This window comes from Cydia splendana, chromosome 2 (genome assembly GCF_910591565.1).
Source record: "Cydia splendana chromosome 2, ilCydSple1.2, whole genome shotgun sequence".
In the NCBI taxonomy this organism is placed as follows: domain Eukaryota; kingdom Metazoa; phylum Arthropoda; class Insecta; order Lepidoptera; family Tortricidae; genus Cydia; species Cydia splendana.
Window position 1 is genome coordinate 19,747,021 of NC_085961.1, and position 24,155 is coordinate 19,771,175.

The 24,155-nt window shown below is 36.6% G+C and overlaps 1 protein-coding gene across 1 annotated transcript; it reads left to right on the forward strand.

The window, feature by feature from the left end:
* The first annotated feature begins 1,162 nt into the window (after positions 1-1,162).
* LOC134801210 (protein toll-like) lies at positions 1,163-20,240 on the forward strand. The gene is made up of 9 exons (XM_063773744.1): positions 1,163-1,220; positions 14,645-15,461; positions 16,524-16,696; positions 17,013-17,149; positions 17,643-17,801; positions 18,287-18,488; positions 18,615-18,841; positions 19,253-19,417; positions 19,689-20,240. The coding sequence occupies exons 1-9, from the start codon at positions 1,163-1,165 to the stop codon at positions 20,238-20,240; spliced, it is 2,490 nt and encodes an 829-aa protein (XP_063629814.1).
* Positions 20,241-24,155: the final 3,915 nt, after the last annotated feature.

Consider the following 24,155-nt stretch of genomic DNA (forward strand, 5'->3'; position numbering starts at 1 on the left):
CGACAAATTTTAGGCAGTACCCTGCACTCCGTTTTTTCCCTTCCGGTGGAAAAAGGCACTACAATGAGTTATCGCAAAATGAGTGGACAACCACTGGAACGGGAAAGGCGGAAGTGGAAACACATAAAATGGTTGGTAGTTGATGAAATCTCCATGGTTTCATATGAAAACTTGCGCATGGTACATTTACGCCTCCAAGAGTTTAAAAGCAGTAATGCCTTGTTTGGAGGCGTGAATGTACTGTTATTTGGAGATATCATGCAACTACCACCAGTAAAAGGGCACTGGTGCTTCCACCAACCACCGTGGTTAAACGCAGAAGTTCATTTATGGCGTCAATTCTCTTTCTGCGAGCTTACAATCAACATGCGACAAAGCAGTGATACAGAATTTGTTGATTTTTAGGGTTCCGTACGCAAAGGGTAAAACGGGACCCTATTACTAAGACTTCGCTGTCCGTCCGTCCGTCCGTCCGTCCGTCCGTCCGTCCGTCCGTCTGTCACCAGGCTGTATCTCACGAACCGTGATAGCTAGACAGTTGAGATTTTCACAGATGATGTATTTCTGTTGCCGCTATAACAACAAATACTAAAAACAGAATAAAATAAAGATTTAAATGGGGCTCCCATACAACAAACGTGATTTTTGACCAAAGTTAAGCAACGTCGGGAGTGGTCAGTACTTGGATGGGTGACCGTTTTTTTTTTTTTGCTTTTTTTTTCGTTTTTTTTTTTTGCTTTATGGTACGGAACCCTTCGTGCGCGAGTCCGACTCGCACTTGCCCGGTTTTTATTTGAATAACCTTCGCATTGGTAAGCTGACTTTGTCGCAATTGCAACTACTATGTGAAAGGCGCCGGGTGGAGCAGGTTGGTGATTTTGCAGATGGTGCTGCAGTTCGAATTTTCCCAACGGTTAAATTAGTAGAAGAGTATAATTCCAAAATGACGGACCATCTGCGTCAGGCAAGTTGTGTTTACACACTGCATGCTGTTGATGAATCACGGGAGACTGCAACTTATGGGAAAAAGCCACCTTGTAATGTTATACCTGCAGACGTAAATAACTGTGGTGGTTTGTTACATAAATTAAAACTGGGCATAGGTTCTAGAGTTATGTTACGACGTAACATATCGGTTACTGAGGGTCTCGTCAACGGGACAATGGGGATCGTACAACAGTTCAAATGGCCTGCGCTTCGTCTTAACCAGTTAGAAGCAGGTGAGTTACCAGATGCGGTCCTCATAAAATTTGATGACGAAACTGTTGCTCCTAATATGAAGGACAGTGACGGCTTTGTTGCTATAGCTCCAATTTCCGCAACTTATCAAAGTACTAAAGGCTACGGCGACATTGAGCGACGAATGGTGCCGTTAATTCTTATTTGGGCTGTCACTGTCCATAAATTGCAGGGCACCACATTAAATAGGGCTGTGATTGACCTGGGAAAGAAAAACTTTGCTAAAGGGCAAGTATATGTAGCATTAAGTAGAGTAAAGACTTTAGAGGGCATAGCTATTTGTGAATTGGAACCAAAGAAATTACTAACCAGGCCTCATGACATAAAGGCGTTGGAAGAAATGGAAAGGTTAAGACGTTTGTAATTTATAATAGGGTTCATACTTTTTGACTAACAAACTGTTTTGAAATGAAATGTTTAATAGGTATTAGCTAGTAAGTTAAATGTTGTGTGCCCTAACAGGGTGTCATGAATTGGCCAACTTAACTGTAACATCTTATTATGTAATTTATGTTCATGACTATGCAATAAATGAAATGAAATGAAATGAAATGAAATGAAATGAAATGAAATGAAATGAAATCACTTGCATTGATTACATTGCATTGCTTGATTGCAATTCTAACCTAACCTTCGTTTCTGGTAGCAGCTAATTTCTGTGAGGTTTGCAGTTCTAATTTAACCTGATTCACTTTCCTGTTAGCTATTTGTTTTTGTGAATATATCCCAGTTTTAACCTAACCTAATGTACTATTTTAATACAATTGCTCAAAAAGTTTAGTTTTTGTAGCTGCAAATCGTGCGTAAAGTTTGATTTTTTTACACTAGTGCTAAAAAGTAATCTGATTGATACTTTTTAAATAAATGAGTATTATTCGAGACCCGCTTATAAAATGACCCACCTGAACAACGTGCGATTGGGCATAAAGGAGTATTAATCGAGATCGAGACCCAATAGTATTACTTGAACAACGCGCGATTGAATGAAGCTGTCGTTCGTACACTGCACTTAAGAATATAAATGTAATTAATTAGATAGTATATCAATATAAAGAAATAAAAAAAAAAACATGTTTTTTACATAATTATATGTTCTGAAATAATAATACAATTTCTCTTCAATTGGCATAATGCTGACAACAGTGACAACAGAATCCCCATTGAAAAAAAATGGCAATTAAAAGTAAAACATTTTTATTCTCTTCCCGCCTTTTTTATTCAACATTTAAGTGATTTATGTTTGTAATTGCCACGAACGTATCATATTACGTATCAGTTATTAAATAAAAATGAGTGATTCAGACGATTTTGGATTGAATTTAACGCGACCAGATAACAAAGCAAAGGTATCCGTTGCAAGTGACAGTATATTACCGGAAAAATCGAAAGCATTATACATTGCTGTCTATGAACATTTTTCGCAATTGTATTAAAAAACGTTGTTCGACACACGTGCGGAAGTGTCATTTTCACTCGTCCCGAGTCTTGACCCGAGCCGAGAGGCGAGGGTCAAGAAACCTCGGTACTCGTGCAAAATGACATACTTCTCGCACTTATATCGAAAACTACTATTCTGTTACTAGTTTTATTTTGTAAAGTCGCAGTTTTAGAATGAAGAACCTGATCTCATTTTTCGAATAGCATATCATTTCTGTAATGGACAGGGACACCTTTTTAACTTAATCTCACTCTATTTTACTGGTAACAGTTCAGTTTATTAGGGTCACCTTTGAAGATTAGTTATTATTAATGATCATTATGATACTTATAAAATTTGTATTGATAACAATTTTATATGAACTTTGGAGCAACCTTTATATTACTTAAATCCAGAATGATGTATTCATTAGAATTTATTATAAGACGTAATAACGCCTAATTAATGTAGTTAATTGTTACTTACGAGTAAATTACAAGTTATCGTATCTGTTAGCTTTAAGTTTAATTCGGATAATTAAATTTTGGTTTACTAAGTATGTACCTACCTACTCAATTATCATTCTGTACAAAGGATCTGATTTTCTAGTACCTATATAGGTAGGTATAATAATTTATCTTATGTGTCGGAAACTGCATTGTTTTTGGTGAATGGTGGTGATAAAACGGCGTTATTTCAAACTTGGAAACTTGGACGTCTTCTCTTCATACTATCTACCTACATATTTAACCTGCATGTATGCTTTAGATATTAAAATTACTCGTTACATATTGTGTGTAATGTATATTCTATGTGCCTGTATGAATTATGTAAATAATATTAAATAAATTTGAGGATTCAGTAGGTCTGCACTTACATAAATATGTGTAAATCACATCCAAGTGACACCATACAGTTGATACACAATAGAAGATTTCAAATTTGTCATCATCATCATCATCATTTCAGCCTATATACGTCCCACTGCTGGGCACAGGCCTCCTCTCAAGCGCGAGAGGGCTTGGGCTATAGTTCCCACGCTAGCCCAATGCGGATTGGGGACTTCACATACTACCTTTGAATTTCTTCGCAGATGTATGCAGGTTTCCTCACGATATTTTCCTTCACCGAAAAGCTAGTGGTAAATATCAAATGATATTTCGTACATAAGTTCCGAAAAACATTCTCATTGGTACGAGCCAGGATTTGAACCCGCGACCTCCGGATTGAAAGTCGGACGTCATATCCACTCGGCTACCACCGCTCCTTCAAATTTGTGTTGGTAAATAATACAACGTATTTGTACTTAAGACTTTAAGGTACCAAAATGACTAAAATAAAAATGATATAAAATGTGTTGAATTTGTAACTATTACTTCGATACTTACATAGCTTATTGAAAGAGAAAATTTTTCTAGAATGACTGCGAATCGAAATTAAATGTTTTTAGAAATTAAATTAATTTGTGGTACAATTTACAATATTTTTGTACAAGCGATTAAGCGAAAAAAATAGTCTTTGCAATAGTCACACCATCCACTTCGAGAAACTTTGGCTGGTGTAAGATATTATAATTCACAAAAAAAATGTAGGTACCTACAGTCGACGTCAAAAATATGTTTACACTTTTGTACCTTATTCCTTCAAAATAAGGCGAAAAATGTAAACATATTTTTGACGTCGACTGTACATGTATTATTCAAGTGTAAATAAAAAATATAAATAATTATTATTAACATTTACCTAATTTGTTGTTTTATTTTAGAACGAGAACTTCAATATACCGAGATTCTTTTCACAAGTACTTACATATAGGTATTCAAAAACACAAGCCAATATTGCCATGAATAACTTAACTTAATATTAACACCGATCATAGAATCTCTATGACCCTAGGCAGTAGATGCTTAATAAACTGTACGGGACTATGTCTGATACTTAAAAATTTGAATGTCATTTCAAAGTGGAGTCGAAGTTGTAGTCGAATTTGGAGTCACGGCTGCTTTTGTAGTCGCAATATCACTCGAAGTCGCAATGACACTCGAAGCTGTAGTCGCGCTGTAGTTACAGTTGCAGTCGGGGACTGAGTCGCATATCAGTCGAAGTCACGGTCGCAGTTACGGCCGCAGTCGCACTCCAAGTCGCAATCTCACTTGAAGTCGCAGTCGCAGTTGCAGTCGATCGGAGTTACAGATGCAGTCGAAGATGCAATAGTAGCAGTGCTGAGGTGACGAGTTGTATGTGCCACACGAGACCAACGTTATTTACTTTGGACCTCGTACCTAGAAGACCCTCGCTACGCTCAAATCATATGTGGTCTTCATCATCAGGTCCACTCAATCAAATTTGTAGTTTTCGAGAGGAAATGCTTGAGTTGCTTAAGAATACAGTCAAATCACCATACATGTGCCTTTAAAAATTGAGGAGTTCCCTCAATTCCTCATGGATCCCATCATCAGAACAGCACCAGATTAATGTGGGACCACCTTGGAAGTACCTTCTTTCGAACAAAAAAAGAATTGCTCAAATCGGACCACGGGTCTCGAAGTAATCGCTGAACGTACTACATTTTAAGAAATCGTCATGATTATCATCAAAACAATCATCATCATCAGGTCCACTTCATCAAATTGGTGCTTTTCAAGAGAAAATGCTCGAGTTGCTTAAGAAAACACCCAAATCACCATGCATGTGCCTTTAAAAATTGAGGAGTTCCCTCAATTCCTCATGGATCCCATCATCAGAACAGCACCAGATTAATGTGAGACCACCTTGGAAGTACCATCTTTCAAACAAAAAAAAGAATTACTCAAATCGGCCCACGGGTCTCGGAGCAATCGGTGAACATACATAAAAAATAAAAACATAGCCACAACCGAATACAGAACCTCCTCCTTCTATGAAATTGAAGTCGGTTAAAAACGTAAGTTTATCGATCGTTGTTGGTGTTTCCGCATAGTCTTCTAATAGTCACTCATAATAATATATAAATTATATGATACTGAAATAGATATCATTTACTAAAGAAAAAATTACGAAACCCTCCAAGTGGCGAGTGGCGCCATCCTAATTTGTTCATTAATATAATCAAAAAGAATTAACTATCTATCTATTATAGATAGTATAGAGGGGTCCTGTCATTGTAAATTTTGTAGTCACTGTAAATTTACTGCCATCTATCGACACACGACTAAAACTCAAAATGAAAACGTATAAAGTTATCAATAAATTTATATATAATGGATAAATTATTTTATTATTTTTATATCATTTTGATCCATGTTCATTCACTGATATCTATGTGTTAAAATTGTTAAATATGAAACGGTGTCGTCACGCCATCTAGCCGAGGATAGGCTAAAGGTGTGTGCGCCATCTATTCGAGAATGACTTTTACTTGAATTCCGAGGCACGTTTTTTCCTTAGACTTTATTCGTCTTATACGAAGTTACATATGTCTTTGATACTTCGAGCAACACGGAAGGGAGGCGGCATTCGCACTATTTCCCCTCTGCCGAGGTACAAGATTAGCGCGTCAATCTAATCTAGCGCGGGTAATAAAACTAGTAGCAACCTGGATTTTTCACTAGACCGAGTCCAGACGCGCGCGTGAACACTGCTGCACAAAAATGCCTGTTTGCTCGGTTTTTTGTTATAAAAAGAGGTCGGAGACATCAAGTTTACAAAAAGAAAGTGTTACATTTCACATGTAATATTTTTTTTTACATATCATACGTTTAATTACATTCAAACACAATTATTATATTTTAGTCTCATGTAATTGTTGGATTTATCGATTTTGCTCGCTCAGTACAAATTGCGGATCGGTCGAGCGACAAATCCGACTTCTCATCTCTCAGAATACAATAACATACTTCAACGAAAATGTGTTAGTGTGCGTGTTGTGACACTTGTCACTCCCCATATAACCATTCCAGTCGCAGAATCACAAAGTGGTAACTAAATGTCAGATGTGTCGTAACAGAGTCAACACAATGTGTCTAGAATTGTTTCGAAACAAAGTGTCGTCGCCGTGTCTACACTTTTCCGTAACAAGGTGTCGACACATTTGTGTGCACTTTGCGTGCGGTTTGCGACTAAATCTGACAGCAAATTTGTGACAGCAAATGTCAATATAAAATACCTCTTGAAAACCAAGGTTTGTCAAACTACTATTAGTGTCTCGTGTGCTCGTAAGTCATCATGGGCAATGCAAATGATAATAATCGACCGAAACCATATAAACACCCAACACCCGTCAACCTTTTACAGAAAAGTTTTTAAAGAAATTCAATAAGCTACTTAGGTCAGGCAACGAATGCTCCAAAAGTTGTAGAGGGAAATGCTCTGAACACAATTTTTGACTCCGTAACTCGGTTTGACAAGTTAGGAGGTGAACATATCAAAAGTCCCCGGCCGTAGCCCTTGAGCGGGGGGGAGAGAGGGGGCTTTGAAGGTCCCATTTTCCCGTTTTTCGATTATATCTCGGAAACTATGCATCTCAGCGACATGGCCACTTATACAAAATGAAAGTTAATTTAATTTGTTACAAGTTTATTCAGTCAATTTTTTCGATATGTTGAATAGTTTTTGAGATATCCGCTCTTGAAAGTTTATTTAGGGCTCTCAATTTTATCTTGATATATCTATATCAGTGAAGGTGCTAGGCCGTGTTTGGTATCGTTTTCGTATAAATCTGGGGTGCTGAATCCATTTAAGATATCACATTGACACCATTCCACAAAATAAAAATAAATCTTTTTAGGGTTCCGTACCTCAAAAGGAAAAAACGGAACCCTTATAGGATCACTCGTGCGTCTGTATGTATGTCCGTCTGAATACACAAAATAGTTCTTTACCTATAGATGACAGGAAAACCTATTAGAAATGTGCAGTCAAGCGCGAGTCGGACTTAATGTACGGAACCCTTAATACGCGAGTCCGACTCGCACTTGGCCGGTTTTTTTGAAACTCTTCTTGACGCTTAACCGCTGAACCGATTTCGTTGAAATTTGGTATAGAAATAGTTTGCGTCCCGGAACAGGACATAGGATAGATCTTATAACCAAAATCATCTTTTGAAGGTGTGAAAAGTGGCGTGGAAATTTGTACGGGAAATCAATAACCGCTGAACCGATTTATATGAAATTTGGGATGGTCTACATCTTTGATTTAGTTAAAAATGATGAAAAAACATGACTTCAAACCTAAACTTAAACAGTATTAACTTGAACTTGAAGTCAATTCTGAATTCCCCCCTACACCTCATTTCACACCTTTAAAGGATGATTTTTGAGATAACTTATTATATCCTGTCTCGGGACTCAAAATATATGTGTACCAAATTTAAATTAAAACTGTTCAGCAGTTTAAGCGTGAAGAGGAGTTTAAAAGAAAGTATTTTAATAAGTTTATATGTTTTTACTTCGGACTGGTGTCAATGTGATACCTTAACTAAATTTGGTACTGCGAATTTATACGAAAACGATACCAAACATGGCCTCGTAGCTTTACTGTTGTAGAAGTCAAAATAAAATTGAGAGCCCTAAATTTTTATTACTTGGCCAAACTTGTGTAGAAGGAAAAAGTAAAATAAAAGTCTTCGGCAGGAATATAAGACACAAATATATTTTTTTTTGCGTTACTATTTCATTCATCAAATATAAACATACCTTGATTATACTATTCTAGTGAGATCCTCATAGACAAACAAAAACATTTACTTAAAAAATTACAAGGTCGAAATGTCACGGAACTTGTGAGAAATATGTGAAAAATATAAACTTTTATGACAAAAAAAATCTGGACACAATTTAAGAATCACCCAATTGCGTCGAGGAATCATCTGTATTTTTGCTTGTTTCTTTACCTCCTCGCTTCTTTTTTGTCCTTTGTATTCTGTAGCAATTTGTTAGATCTGAAAATAAAGATAACTTGCGTCGTCACGGATGTCGATTTATAGGTTTTAGGGAGTGCAGAATTCGAAAACGATGATCATTTTATAATCCAAGATGGCGGCTACGTATTTTGTCATAAAAGTGGAATCCAAAATAGTCATCATTTTCGAAATCTGCGCCCCCTAAAACCTATAAAACGACATCCATGACGACTTTTATGACATAGTGCATGGCCGCCATCTTGGAATCCAAAATAGTCATCATTTTCGAAATCTGCGCCCCCTAAAACCTATATAACGATATCCATGACGACTTTTATGACATAGTGCATTGCCGCCATTTTTAAATTGAAAATGTTATCATTTTCGAAATCTGCGCCCCCCAAAACCTATAAAACGACACCCATGACGACTTTTATGACAATGGTGCATGGCCGCCATTTTGGATTCCAAAATGGTCATCATTTTCGAAAGCGGGGCCCCCTAAAACCTATAAAACGACATCCATGACGACTTTTATGACATAGTGCATGGCCGCCATCTTGGAATCCAAAATGGTTATCATTTTCGAAATCTGTGCCCCCTAAAACCTATAAAACGACACCCATGACGACTTTTATGGCATAGTGCATGGCCGCCATTTTGGATTCCAAAATGGTCATCATTTTCAAAATTGGGGCCCCCTAAAACGTATAAAACGACATCCATGACGACTTTTATGACACAGTGCATGGCCGCCATTTCGGATTCCAAAATGGTCATTATTTTCGAAATCGGCACTCCCTAAAACCTATATATCGACACCCATCTCGACTTTTATGACAAAGTGTTTTGCTACCATCTGCATGCAAGACATTTCTATTATTTTTACGTACAAAAATGGCCCCCTGTCAACTTTCAATCGAGATTTAATCGATAATTTATTCGATTAATATTCAGATTAATTCAATTTCAATCTATGTTAGGTCGACTAAACTAATCGCGATTAAAATTTGAGAATTAACTTTTTTTATTCCATTAATTAGTCGAATAAACAGTTAATCGATTAATGCCCATCTCTGACCACGGCATTTTTACATTTTGAGAATATCTGAAAACAAATCAACACAAGGAGCCATTTTGCAAATCCAGTAACATACCAGTAACTTTGTTATTACTTTTGACAGCGCGTGTCATGTGTCAACACAGAGTCGACACAAAGTCGAAACATTGCAACTACTTTGTGACTGCAATATTTCTCAGCCTTGAACCATATTTATACATCATAATTAACAAGTTTCGTAGTATGTAAAGCGTTATTTCTGTTATTTAAGTATAGTATACGCATCGAAGTACTAAAAATGCTTCAAATAATATAGTTATGAACACAGGCACTGAGAAGTAAACAATTTCATTTCCGGCTAAACTAAAACAATGTGGTGGCGCGTTGATTATATTACACTTAGTTTATCAAATCACTCGAGCAGTTTAATTCCCCATAATAATTTAAGTCATATTGTAATATAAATGCAAACAATATATAATTACGTCTTGTAATCCGTTTTAGAGATGGCGTATTAATGTCACTTATTTTTATTTAAGTATTTTTCCATCTGACAGTTTCCATTTGACAGGAACAAAATGAACGAATGAACGAATGATTTTTGCATAAAGTAGTCGCAAACCCGAAACAATGTGTGCACACGGCGACCACACTTTATGTCACTTTGTGTCATGTGTCGACCCTTCCCCATTTCTGGTAACTGTGTCGACACGGCGACGACTCTGCGACTGGAATTGTGACCGAAACAGACGGTGTCGACACAAGATGTGTCAACACCGCGTCGTAACGGCGACTGGAAATGGTTGTATGGGTCGTCCGTACACAAAAAGAGATCGAGGTTTGCAAGATTTGTCTTTGACGTGTGTCATTTTCTATGTATTTGTGTCGTCATTACAGATTGGATTTTGTATGTAAGTGTGTGAGAAGTGCGACTGTGTGCACCTTTCCCCCCGCGAAAAATGGCAGAATGATTTGTACGGTGAGATATCGCTTGGGCCCCTCCCTTCCGATGTGTCGGAAGCCGGTGTTGCTCGAAGCTTTGATATAATCAAAGAGAATTTGAAATAGAGGCGGCTGTCAAAGTAAATTATGTACAGTCAACGTCAAAGATATGTTTACAATTTTCGCCTTATTACAAAGGAGTAAGGTGCAAAAGTGTAAACATATCTTTGACGTCGACTGTACCTTGTCACAATGAATATACTGCCATCTTTCGACAGATGTTTAAAACTTTTAGAACGCCAACAACAAAACTTTGTATATTTAGCAAATATGACACATATGTGTGAAAGAATAAGGATCAAAGCCAAATGGCGTTCTAATAGTTTTAAACATCTGTCGAAAGATGGCAGTAAATTCACTGTGACTACATAATTTACTTTGACAATAATCTATACCTACGGGGTTTTCAGAATTATGGTACCAGTTACTTTTTTCGAAAAATCATCAAGTTCTGGGTTATTTAAACTCAGACACGAGGACAATTTAATGAGAAAAAAGTGTCCCCAGTTTACACACAAATTTTGGGTGTCAGTTTTGTAACGGTCCATACAATGTGAAAATGCATTATAAACCAGACATTTTTTTAACACATTTTTTTCTTCTTAAGGACTGGACTATCGAGTCCTCGTGATTCTAAGTAAAAATAACACAAAAGTTGATGGATTTTCAAAAAGTGTTAATGGTACACTTTTAAGTGAAAATGCCCATGGTACCTAGTTAAGAAAATGCATATTAGAAAATGCAGTAAAAGTTCCTTACTTTCACTCGAAACTCAAAAGCAACATACAAAAACCATACGTAAGCAAATGGGGGCAACTACGCGGCTCTTAAGACTTACTTACTTCTTCTGATTGAGAAGAAACATATTTTTTTATAAATGATTGGGGGTTTTAATACATTAATTAATTATATCAAAGAGAATAGGGTATACACCCTATGTATATGTTTCTTCTCAATCAGAAGAAGTAAGTAAGTCTTAAGAGCCGCGTAGTTACCCCCATTTGCTTACGTATGGTTTTTGTATGTTGCTTTTGAGTTTCGAGTGAAAGTAAGGAACTTTTACTGCATTTCCTAATATGCATTTTCTTAACTAGGTACCGGTATAAAAAAAAATAACGGCTTCCCTTTATCTTGCATAATATCGATTGTCCGAAATACACTTCGCATAGCGGGTTTCGCAGAAACATTTTTAAACGAATGATACTTTTGCAGAATTGTATAATTAGCATAACTGTCATGTCGCATAACATTCATTTGGCAGAATTTTGAATAGTAGAATACTAATATCGTCGATTTTACATACGCGGAATTGTATGTAGCATAAATTACATTCCACCGAATTTCTTATGGCATATTGCTCATATTGCAGACTTGAATTTCGCAAAATGTTATGCAGCAGAATAAAAGTTCTGCCGAAATTGTTACCACATAATACTCATGTCGCTGACTGAACCTACACAAAAGGAATTGCTGTCAGAACTACAGGTTAGGTTAGGTTAGAACTGCGGCCCCTACATAAAAGTAATTGCTTCCAGAACTGTAGGTTAGGTTAGCTTAGAACTGCGACCCCTACTAAAAAAAAAACTGCTTCCAAAACTGTAGGTTAGGTTAGGTTAGAACATTGTTGCGGAAGAGTACTTCGGCGTTCCTGGGACCTCGCCATATAGCAGCGAGGCGGCAACAGAGGGGTTTTAGTGGGTAAACCTGGGGTCTCATTAGCCCACAACAGGAAGTCCCACATAACCATCCCGGCCCGTCCGTATGCGTAAAGCATTTCCCCTCTTAAAAAAAAAAAAAAAGGTTAGGTTAGAACTGCGACCACTACACAAAAGGAACTGCTTCCAGAACTGTAGGTTAGGTTAAAACTGCGACCCCTACACAAAATAAACTGTTTCCAGAACTGTAGGTTAGGTTGAAACTGCGACCCCTACACAAAAGGAATTGCTTCCAGAAGTGTAGGTTAGGTTAGAACTGCGACCCCTGCTCAATAGGAACTGTTGGAGTAGGTGTTCATTGGTGTAGTAGGGTACAGAAAATTAAAAAAAAAAGACTCCGAACACATAAATATAATATAATTGTTTTATTTAAGGCATGCAAAATAGTTTCGATTTACAAAGGTAACACAGGATTATTCCTTGAAAGAATTATAATAATCTTACATTAGCACCTATTGCCTTAAAAAATCCATTACACGTATAATCAGCTTGATTATTAAGGATGAAATCAAGGCGAAGCGCTTTATCCAATACCTTCTTCTTTTTTGCAGCTGGAGGAGCACCAATACTTAATTTCTCCATTTCTATCAAAGAAAAAATTAACTCTTTAATAAGCTGGTTAGATAATTTATAGAAGCCAATATGGTTAGCCCCAGCTAATTCGATGGTGCCAGGCTTCGGCATTATTTTGTGTTCTGGGTATATCTTGTTGTGTCAATTCTTTCGTACTCCAATGGTACGGTTCGTACATTGGTGGTGATGAACTCGTTCCCCATATGTAATTATCGCTAAACCATTTGGCAATAACTTCAGCTTCAGGCGAAATAGTGCGGCGCCATTCATCGAAATATTTTGAAATATCATCTGGGGATAAGTGAGACAAGGACAGGGACAAACATCCAAACAGACAAACATTTCATCTCCACCGCAAACTTAACATTGTTCCCGTACATTTTCTGGTAGCCCTCGGTTTGGATACGCCTGTAGATAATTTGGCCTAGATGAAAATTACACCCTTTTATTATCACATTATCGAATTACTTTTTTATACTCTTTTGTGGTGCTTTTTCAAAATCTATTATGCAGTAACGCGGAGTCATCAATGCAACACCTGCCGATTCGCTGCATTCCAACAGCATTTCAAAAAACATATCATAGCTGACCTTATCTTTTTTGGTTAACAAACCAATAACCATAGGTAATGTTTTGTTGTAATGTGTAGAACCATGGATCGTATATAGTTGGTAAAAAATGTTTGGAGTGATTTTGAACGTTCCGTCTAAAAGGTAAAATTTAGCCCGGCTCAAATATTGTAACAATTTGTTTGTGGTGAAAATAATTATTCGTTTCTGATTGAATATCTTGTCTTTGATAATAAAATCAGTTTCCATTTCACCGAATTGTAATATGCTCAAATCCAAATCAAAATCAATATTTTCGGGTTCCTTGACAATTTTACGGTTTTTTTTTGCATTTCTGTATATTATTTGTTTCAAGTTTTGGTGTATTGGTAAATGTGCAGTAATTTCCTCTGATGTTGTATCTATGCAGTCATTGATAATTTGGTTTGGTTTTTTGGTTGGGTTAGACATTGATTCTTGTTTTATATCATTAACTAAATGCGCAATTTTAGACTTTAACATATCCGGATCATGATTATGTTCTATTGTTTTCTTATTTACCAGTGAATGCATATTGTTGTCGGCGTCAAACAAGGTTTTTACTCTAGTCTTACAGCAATATCGTTCATTTCGTCGCAACTCACAAACTCAATAATATTTATTCTCCTGCACTTTATTTTTTTCATAAATAAAACCGTCTATTTCCAACTTGATTCCACCTTTTGTTGACTTAAATACGTTTAAAACACTGTCCTATTTCCATTATAACTCGCGTAGTAAGAACGACGGCACTGCTTACTGCTTAATGTAAACAAATTACGAGGAAATATTGACACATGCATTTGCGAAATATGGCCGCTCGAAAAAAGGGTGGTTAACTGATGAACAACTCACCCTATGCCAAGTAAATATTATGCGACGCAATTTTTGGCAAAACAATTATTCGATTATAGGATTATTCTTCAAATTGACATTATGCCATTGCATTATTCAGCTTTACAAAATTGTGCGAAACAACAGTAGGTATGTCATGAAACTTATGCAAAAAAGAATTCTGCAAAATGATGATTCTGCCAAGGGTTGCTATGCGAAAGTAAAATATATTAAGACAATAAATTTTATGAAACATATTAGTTATCCAAAAATAACATGTATGTATATCATATTATCATAAATCGTTTGGTAATTTGTCTTTTTTATTCCATACCCCAGCCAAGCAGCAACTATTAGTGGAATGGGATATGGAGAAGAAAGCATTGTCGATATGTTGCAACTGCCGTCCTGGTGATCACGGGCTGGCGGTCGACGATCCTGCCTTGCCGGCAATGCCGAGACCCACAGTCATAAAAACCTTAAAATTTGTCGGTTGTTTAGTTCCAAACGTCTCGTACAACGATGCAATAAAAGCACTTAACATTAATTTTTCATGTAACGATTGTGAACTTACATTGTCTGCATTACCTGCGGAACCACGCCTGGAAGGCTACCATCTGAAAGGACTGGTAATAAATAAGCTTATAATTACTGCATTATCCGAAAATCCAGCCACGCGCCCTAAGAAGGATTTTCTAAATGAATTGAAAGAATTGAAAAATCTAGAGCTTAAAGAAGGCGTGGAACTTGAGGAGGAGATTCAAACACTTCTACCAAAATCACTTGAAGCACTATTGCTGTTTAACACTCATCTGCTGCTGCCGCCTGTAAATATAACGGAAAAATACAAGCCAAGTCACTGGCTGCAGCGGCTGCCCTCTTTGAAGTATCTTAGTCTAGCGGAAAAAACCACTAAACTACTGAAAAGACCGGTGGTACTACCGCCACTAGCCTCTTTTCCGAAACTAACTACCTTGATATTGATGGATGTTTTGCTAGCACCAATGCCTGATAATGCAAAATGGCTGAAAGACTCGAATCTGCAAAATCTCATGATTATGGATTGTGGACTAGAAAAGCTGCCGCATGATTTCTTCAAAGGTGCCAATATAACTAGAATTTACCTTAAGCACACAACATTGGGATCTTTGCCAGAGTAAGTATCTATCTATGAAATCATAAAAAATAGGTAAATGTAATATGTCCTTAAAACTTCGTTTGCATTACTAGTCATCTTGAGGAGTCGAAACATAAGGAGTGGTGCGGGAAAAAAGTAGCAGCATATTATGTGGATTTTTCATTTTATTTTGTAATAATTTGTAACCAGTTCATTTCTATAGTGATCTGTAGATACTATTCTTTACAATTAAATACACTCGTATTTAATATAACAGGGTGAATTAGAGTTTTCGAGTTTTATATTACATCTCTCATGACACTTTTTCAACAGTGTCTTTTGATGGAAATTATAAGGTATTTTTTATACACATCGTTTTTTCTATAAGTTTGATAAGCGAATTAATACATTATTAAATTATTTTTCGTTCTATATAAAACTTTTTTTATTTGACTTCACTTTGAGGTAGTTTCATGGAATTTCTACTTTTGTATAATTATTTGCCCTTTTTACAGAGATATGACTTCCATAGAAAAACCTCTGTCATAGGTTAGATTGGAGAGACTACCCAAGATAAACTCCAGTTTATTGGAATAGCTTATTCGTTAGATGATGTTCTTAAAAGCATAAAAAAAAGTTATGAATCTGGAACTTCATTTGTGGCATTGTAGAAAACGGCCAACAAATATTATCAAATTGTACTGTTCAAAAAGTTACAAACTACATTGCAATAAAAATGAGAAAACTCAAACAATCTCATATTTATCGATATTATTTTATTTTATATTTTATTTTATAGTATATTAACTAAATTACAAAAAAAAACCGCTTCATAATTAGCACAAAAAATATACCATAATTCACAGCTACTTTTTTACTGGACCACTTCTTACTTCTATGCTATACTTCTTGCCCATATTTCCACATATTGCCCATGGGCAAGGGACCTACATTTAGTTACAAATTAAATTTCCTTCCCCCCCCCCCCCCCCCCCTAGCTGTTAGGTGCAAGCGACTGGTAGAGAGTCGTATCATATCGATAATAAATATGTAACCAATAATATTGTTTTATAATCTGAACTCCGCCCTATAATATTTCAGTGACGTGTTTGCTCCTCTACAATCAAGTTTACATGAATTAGACCTTTCAAACAATCAATTGAAAGGACAAGACCTGGTGGGCGCCGTACAGTCGCTGAATCAGCTTAAGATTCTGAAGGTCGACAACAACCCTCTGGGCTCGCTGTGTGGATCTGACCCATATTATTATAAAGGTAAGTAACTTAACGGTGATGACACTGATGACAGATTCTAAAATTTACTTCGTCAATTTGAATTTGCTAGGTCATACAATTTAAATTTGACAAAAAGTTGGCGCGGTGGAGCCAAATTTAAACTACCTAACCTACTTCAAATTATTTCTAAGGCAGCGTATCATATATGTAATATAATACCCACCACAGCGTATACTGCACTGGGATTTCTAATTTAGAAGTTTGTCTGTACTTACAAAAGTTTGTTGACCCTGTCAGATTTCATCAGTAGGTACTTACAAAATATTCTAATGATTGATTTGTGTTTTTACGACAGTTGAATCAGGGTTGCCAAAGAATCTGCGTCGCTTAGAACTGCGCAACACTAATGCGACGCGAATCTGTAGTGATTGGACCGAGAATGACTACCTCACTGAAATATATCTGGACAAGAATAACATACAATTTTTATGGGTAAGTAAACAGTAACTCGGAGGTAGTTATAGAAGAAGCTAATTAGCTATTTTATTCACTAACGCGTATTAAATAAAATGAATAAACAACTGTTCACTTGTTGAGTTGTACTACTACCAACTACTACTAAATAATTAATAGGTATACATATAACATAGACTATGTTATATGTACATAGTAGGTACTACGAGTATGTAGTCGTAAAGTGGCCGAAGGAACCCCTTGACGAAATAAATAACCTGATCGAGCTTGAGCTCATTAAAATATCTCGCACTTCATGCGACACAAAAATATGCATCCATTGACTCATATCATAAATTAAAAAATAGTTTGATTGACTGAGGTCAATAAAAGCGTGTTTACAACCGTACATGATTCAAATCACATGCGATTGGTGTGCACTCAAATAGGTAATATCCTTTATTATAAGGTTAGGTCTCTACCGGTTGAATGGCTGGTGTCAATAGTAAATTAATCTTTATATTTATTACAGTACAGCAATTTGAAAATGAGACGCGCTGAGAATAAGCCAGTAAAGATAAGTTTGAAAAATAATGGCAACAACAAAAACCCATTGAAAATTTTCATCAACAAAAGCGACTTCAACCAATGTCGGCATGAAAGTTTATCTCAAAATGGTGGAACTCGTAAGGTAAAGTGAACATATTTTTAGACTGAGAATGAAGTAAAAGAGCTTATACCTAACTGAAGAGAAATACTTGTTTTATGTTAATTAATACAGCCTATTACCGGGTGGATTGTTGTGTATTAAAATATTTTATTTTGCCCATTTCAAAATGTATAATACACGTTTTAACATACTTAATGTTACTTAGCATAATCATCATAATGTTCCTCCTGAAGTTCTAACCTACCCGCCGTTATTGCTAAATGAATAGCTCTGTTCTGATAGGCAAAAGGTACCTAATAGGTACCTATTTAACTTAACGTAGGTATGTTACGGTAGGTTTCTAGGTATGCTATGTTAAAAATAAACGACAATCATATATTATTATTATAAATAAATAATGACATGTGAAACTAGATTGTGTAACTTCTGTACTGTTCTGTATTATGACAATTAGAACACCAAGAAGCCGGTGTTTTTTTATTTTATTGTTTGATTTACATTTTCAGCGCGTTCAACTCAACCTAATAACGAACTCGTTAGCATGTGACTGCAATGCGTACTGGTTTCGCAAGTTGCTGCGCGGTTGCTCGCTATTTACGCCAGAGAAGTCTATTCATGTAAATTGCACGAGGCCATCCGGAGTAGCAGTGCCACTTGCCGACTACCGTGAAAGCTTAACTTGTTCTTACAGTGGTCCCTGTCCTACAGGTAATAATTCCAGCTTTCATTCACTAGAGTGGCCACTAAGTAATAATATATGCATTATAATACGTTATGATAGGGTTTTCCCACTTAATAATAATTTACTATATTAATCTATGTTGACTTGTGCAGGATGTTCGTGCGAAAAACGGCAGCCCGACAACGCGACGGTGGTGCGGTGTGCGGGTGCGTTGCCACCAGCTCTAAGCTGGCCGCCGGCTGCACCTGGCTACCCGGTAGCGTTGCACGTTGCGCCCGGGACACTGGCTGCTGTGCCGCGCCTCAAGCTCGTAGAACTGCATGCCCCTAATAACAATATAACCAACATTGATAAGGAGGACATACCTGATACCTTGCGTGTTAGTAACAAATTATTCTCTGTAACCACTTAACCTAACGCCCAGGTCCTTAGGTACCATGTAAAGGATTTTGAAATTATGTATCTAAATCTAATAGTCTTGACTTGATTATCTGTTTCTGACTGAAGAGTTAGGCAGCCTTCCCTACCACATTTTCTGGATGGATTTACTCCGTCATAGACAATATGAACAAAACTTGTACATATTTTAATATATCCAGTGATATTTTTATCATACTTGCTTACAAAGCATGGCATTCCATTCAGGCGTAATAGCGATAGTAGTGGTGGCTACATTATGTAAATATCTCGTGTCGTTCGTTGGCTTTACTTTAATTTACCGTGAACCAATGATTATCTATTGATCTTCATTATAATTCATGCTATGTAAAAAAAATGTACATAAACGCAGGTCCTCGACGTTCGCAACAACAGCATTGCGCGCATCACATCGGCGGCAGCGAAGGCGCTCCTGAGTCTGAGCGAACATGTCGGCTACAAGGTGTCGCTCGCCGGCAACCGGCTCGCCTGCAAGTGCGAAGACGAATACGCGATCGCGACGCTTCAACGTGCCAAGGTATTTCTCAAGCTGAGCCAATACCAAAGATAAATACACAAAGGGGAAATACACTTTAGTATAGTAAAGCTATTCAGACCCAAATGCTTTTGCTTATTAAAAATCCCCATCCTTAAGTTCCTCTTCATTTTATCTAATTATTTGCGAGTGTGTATTTATTTCTACACTTGACTTGAGACATAGTTTCTAGAGTTGATTTCAATTTATTCTCGCTTCCTTCATTGCGTTATATTTGTAGTTAAGTATATTTATTTGTTTTTATTTCTTGCAGATAACGGATTGGAATACGACGCAGTGTGTTGACCGTCACTATGTTGTCGATAAGAGGAAACTATGTAATGATAAAATGCTTCCGACATTGCTGGGAATCATAGGCGCTTTGTTTATTCTGACATTAGCAGCACTATTTCTTCTCTGTTTACGGCCGCGCATTAATCAGTTCCTCTTCAATCACGGTCTATGCTTAAAATATGTGCTGAAAGTTAAAGATGACGCTGATGATCCTATGAAAACACACGACGTGTTCATATCGTATTCTCATAAAGATTTGGAGTTTGCCAAAAAATTGATTGAAAAACTTGAGAGCTACGGCCACTCCACCATAGAACACTGCCGTGATTGGCTTCCAGGAGAATCTGTAATTCAGCAGATTACTGACTCCGTAATTAGCGCACGGCGAACTCTGCTGCTTGTGTCCGATAACTATGCTGAATCAAAGTGGGCTCTAGAAGAGTTCCATGCCGCGCATGCACATGCTATGGAGCACGGCTCAGCTCGAGTGATAGCCCAAGTAGCACAGATTAGCTGTATAGCAGCCGCATAATGAAGTACGAATACGCTTGAAGCTGGAATATAAAAGCTGCATAAGAGCTGTATAAGCGTCTTTTCAGCTTTTATAACTCTTAAATGGGCACAAATTAGGCAGCCTTAAGTTCACATAGCTACTTAAGAGCGTTGTAGCAGCAATTTAACGGAATTATAAGGGGTAACAGGAGTTATAAGAGGTGTATATTGGCTGGGTAAGAGACCACCAGTTACCCTTTATTCAGCTAATATGTCACATGTGCGCCCTAATACCGGTAAAGATTGACGTTGGGCTGAATAAAAGATAATTAATAACATACTTTTACACCTGTGCCTTAAAAATCAGCTATTATATTTAGTATAGTGACGACGAACGCAGAGGTGAATATATTTATATTGAAGCAAAAACGTTAAGCGCAACGACACCATAAGTCATTTTGTTAAAGTGTTTAGTTAAATGTTTGTACATGATCTTTTATATATTAATGCGAGAAAGATGTTTGGAAATGCAAGTTTATTGACATTATATATATACATTATCTAAGAAAATTTCAGTGCGCCACGAAAATAATCAGTATTTATTTAAATTAATGATATAAATAAGCTATGTGTAAAAACTATTTCAGTGGTTTGGACAGAATTATGAGATAAAAAGTTAATAATACGTTATAGGAAGTACTAAACTAATGATTTAGGTTAAGAACTCAGGCACAAAACCATATTGTTACCCTTAAAAGTTGGAAAAGCAATTTCAATTTTGTAGGTTATATACAATAAAATGGCGGTCAATGTTAAAAAGCAACGTGAACCGTTACAATTCTTATATGCAGCATACGACTGTTATATATCTGATAAAGATACTTAAGTGAACCACTATAAAGTCCAAGTCGTTATTTCGATACACTAGTGAACCTCTAAACAGTTATAAGGCATCTTATGAACGTTTTAACAGCCGCTATGCAGACAGTCCCAATGGTAGTATAATAGGCTGCTTAGCGGTAAACATTTTCAGCGCTAAGCCGTATTATGCGCCACATGTGTTCGATTATACGTCTATTGGTTTCATAATAGTTCACTCGTTCTCCCTTATAATAAGTCAGCGAAATAAAAGCTGCTTTAGCGGTAAACATGTTCAGCGATAAGCTGTATTATGCGCCCCATGTGTTCCATTATACGTCTATTGGCTTCATAATAGTTCATTCGTGCTTCCTCAAAAAGTCAGAATAATAAAAGCTGCTTAGCGGTAAACATGTTCAGCTATAAGCTGTATTATGCGCCCCATGTGTTCCATTTATACGTCTATTGGCTTCATATTAGTTCACTCGTGCTCCCTTAAAAGTCAGCGTAATAAAAGCTGCTTAGCGGTAAACATGTTCAGCGATAAGCTGTATTATGCGCCACGTGTGTTCCATTATACGTCTATTGGCTTCATAATAGTTCATTCGTGCTTCCTTAAAAAGTCAGCGTAATAAAAGCTGCTTAGCGGTAAACACGTTGAGCGATAAGCTGTATTATGCGACACATGTGTTCCATTATACGTCTATTAGCTTCATATTAGTTCACTCGTGCTCCCTTAAAAGTCAGCGTAATAAAAGCTGCTTAGTGGTAAACATGTTAAGCGACAAGCTGTATTATGTGCCACATGTGTTCCATTATACGTCTATTTGCTTCATAATAGTTCACTTGTGCTCCCTTAATAAGTCAACGTAATAAAAGTCCACAATGACCTCCTTATACAGCACATGGCGTAATTTTATCCACTAAACAGACCTTATAACGGTTAAAGCATTTGATAACCCTTAAAGCTGTATAGGGTCGTAGCAAATATACCTTTATATCACTCTTTGCGTATTAATGGTAGTTTTCAGAGCCGTAATGCAGCTTTTAATCAGCCCTAAGCTATATAAATAGCACTGAGATCTATTATACAGCTGTAGGACCACGAGTGTGCTCTTATAAGTGTCTTAATACGCACAGAGCGTTAGATAGAACTAAAAGTGAGTAGTTATAGAGCTATATGTGCTACTTGGGAGTAGTACTATGTGAATTACAATCGCTTAAGAAATTACCAGAGGAACTTCAACTTTATCTTAAACATAACACGTATCTTGACTGGAGTGATCGTTACTTCTGGGACAAGCTTCGGCGAGTCATGCCCCAGCCACGGGTTGTCCCACCGTCTGTAATAGGGCAATCATTACAGGATAAAGCAGTCCCACGTTCTCAAGAAATAATTGCCGATCCTGCCTTGTTGTTATCACGGTTATCTTTGGATAATGACCTACCACTTTCTAAGCTGGTACTAGTCGCACCCGTACATCAATCTCAGCATGATAGCTCGCAGGAGTCGTCAGGACAAGCTTCGCCCGTTACCCCAGTGGTAACAGAACCCCCACAACTTGGTATCAATGATAAACCAAGTTTCTGTAGTGTTAATGTATCAACTCTTCCGTCGAATATCCTGCGGGAATTGCCAGCGCCTGTGTTTCAAGCGGCTGTACCCAGCGCTTGTTAGCAAAAATAATTTCCAAGGACTTAGGTAGGTAAATTACTATATTTCAAAATGCATTTATTACTTATGTAGATAGATGGTAAGAAGTTAGTTACTGTTAAGATTCCATTAGGGGTCATCCATTAATTACATCACACAAAATTTAGATTTTTAGACCCCCCACACACTCACACACTTTTTCATGGGAAAAAGGTACGAGTATGTCTTAAATACGTACTGTCACACTTGGCATGACCCCCTCCCACCCCATGTTGCTGTGACGTAATATGTGGATGAACCCTGAGTATCCATCTTCAAGCCCTTAAATATGTACCTACTTAAGATTTAAGGATTAGCGTTTGGCCCAAAAACTTTATATTTGGTACCATACCGGTCCTTTCTTTAGTTTAAGATTTAAATATTTAGATTTAATTAAATATATGTAATTAAACATGTTCAGCCTGACATCGATTGATAATTACATTAATTACGATGTTGTCGACACTTCAACGTCGAGAGTTATAGTTGTAGTTACTTAGGTCATAAAATTCAATACTAGCTTTGCTTAGTAGGTTAGCCTCTAATATTTAGAAATGTAAATACATATTTGATTTAAGTGGTCATTGTTCAATTTGTTCATTACACGAATAATTATTTAAGTAATTGTATTGATTAGTCAAGCGAGATGTTTATTTATGGGGTTTTGTCATATTAGTTCATGAGGATTTTCCTCACTCATTATCTCCGTGTGTAATGGGTCGTGGAAACAATAGTTATTTTCTAAATTAGCATCAGGGGTTCGTGGGTTTAATGATAATGATAACAAGCGTTGGGGTGATTTTAAGAACATTCCTCCTTGTTTTTATTAATTAAGTACAAAATTTCAAAATTAACTGATAATACCAGGGCACTAAAATATAATGCGTGATAAAATTAGTTCGGGTCTTTGTCATGTGGTCCATTTGTTTTATCGGAGTAGGTATAGTATAACTCGCGCCAGCCAAAGTTATTATCTACATTACCTACTAGTGGGTGATATAATTCATAAATGTTACCAGCAAATGTAATAAATAAAACTTCTGCTGTAACTATATAAAACGACGTGAAAACGTTTAGTGAAAAGTGTTAGAAATACGTACATATATTATATTTACTATACATATAATAAAGCTAATGAATAACATAATTCATGTTTATAAATTTGATAAGGCTAAACACTTAATTGAATTAGGTAGGTACCTAATTCAATTAAGTGTTTAGCCTTTTCATCTTAATCAAATAATGTTAGAACAAAATGTACAAGTTAGAAAAACAGTAAGTGCCTCATCATAACAATGGTCATTACGTCTAAGTTTAACACATTTAGGGCCACTTTGCACCATCCCACTAACCCGGAGTTAAGCGGTTAAACCGTTAACCCAGTGTCAAATTGTACTGGTAACC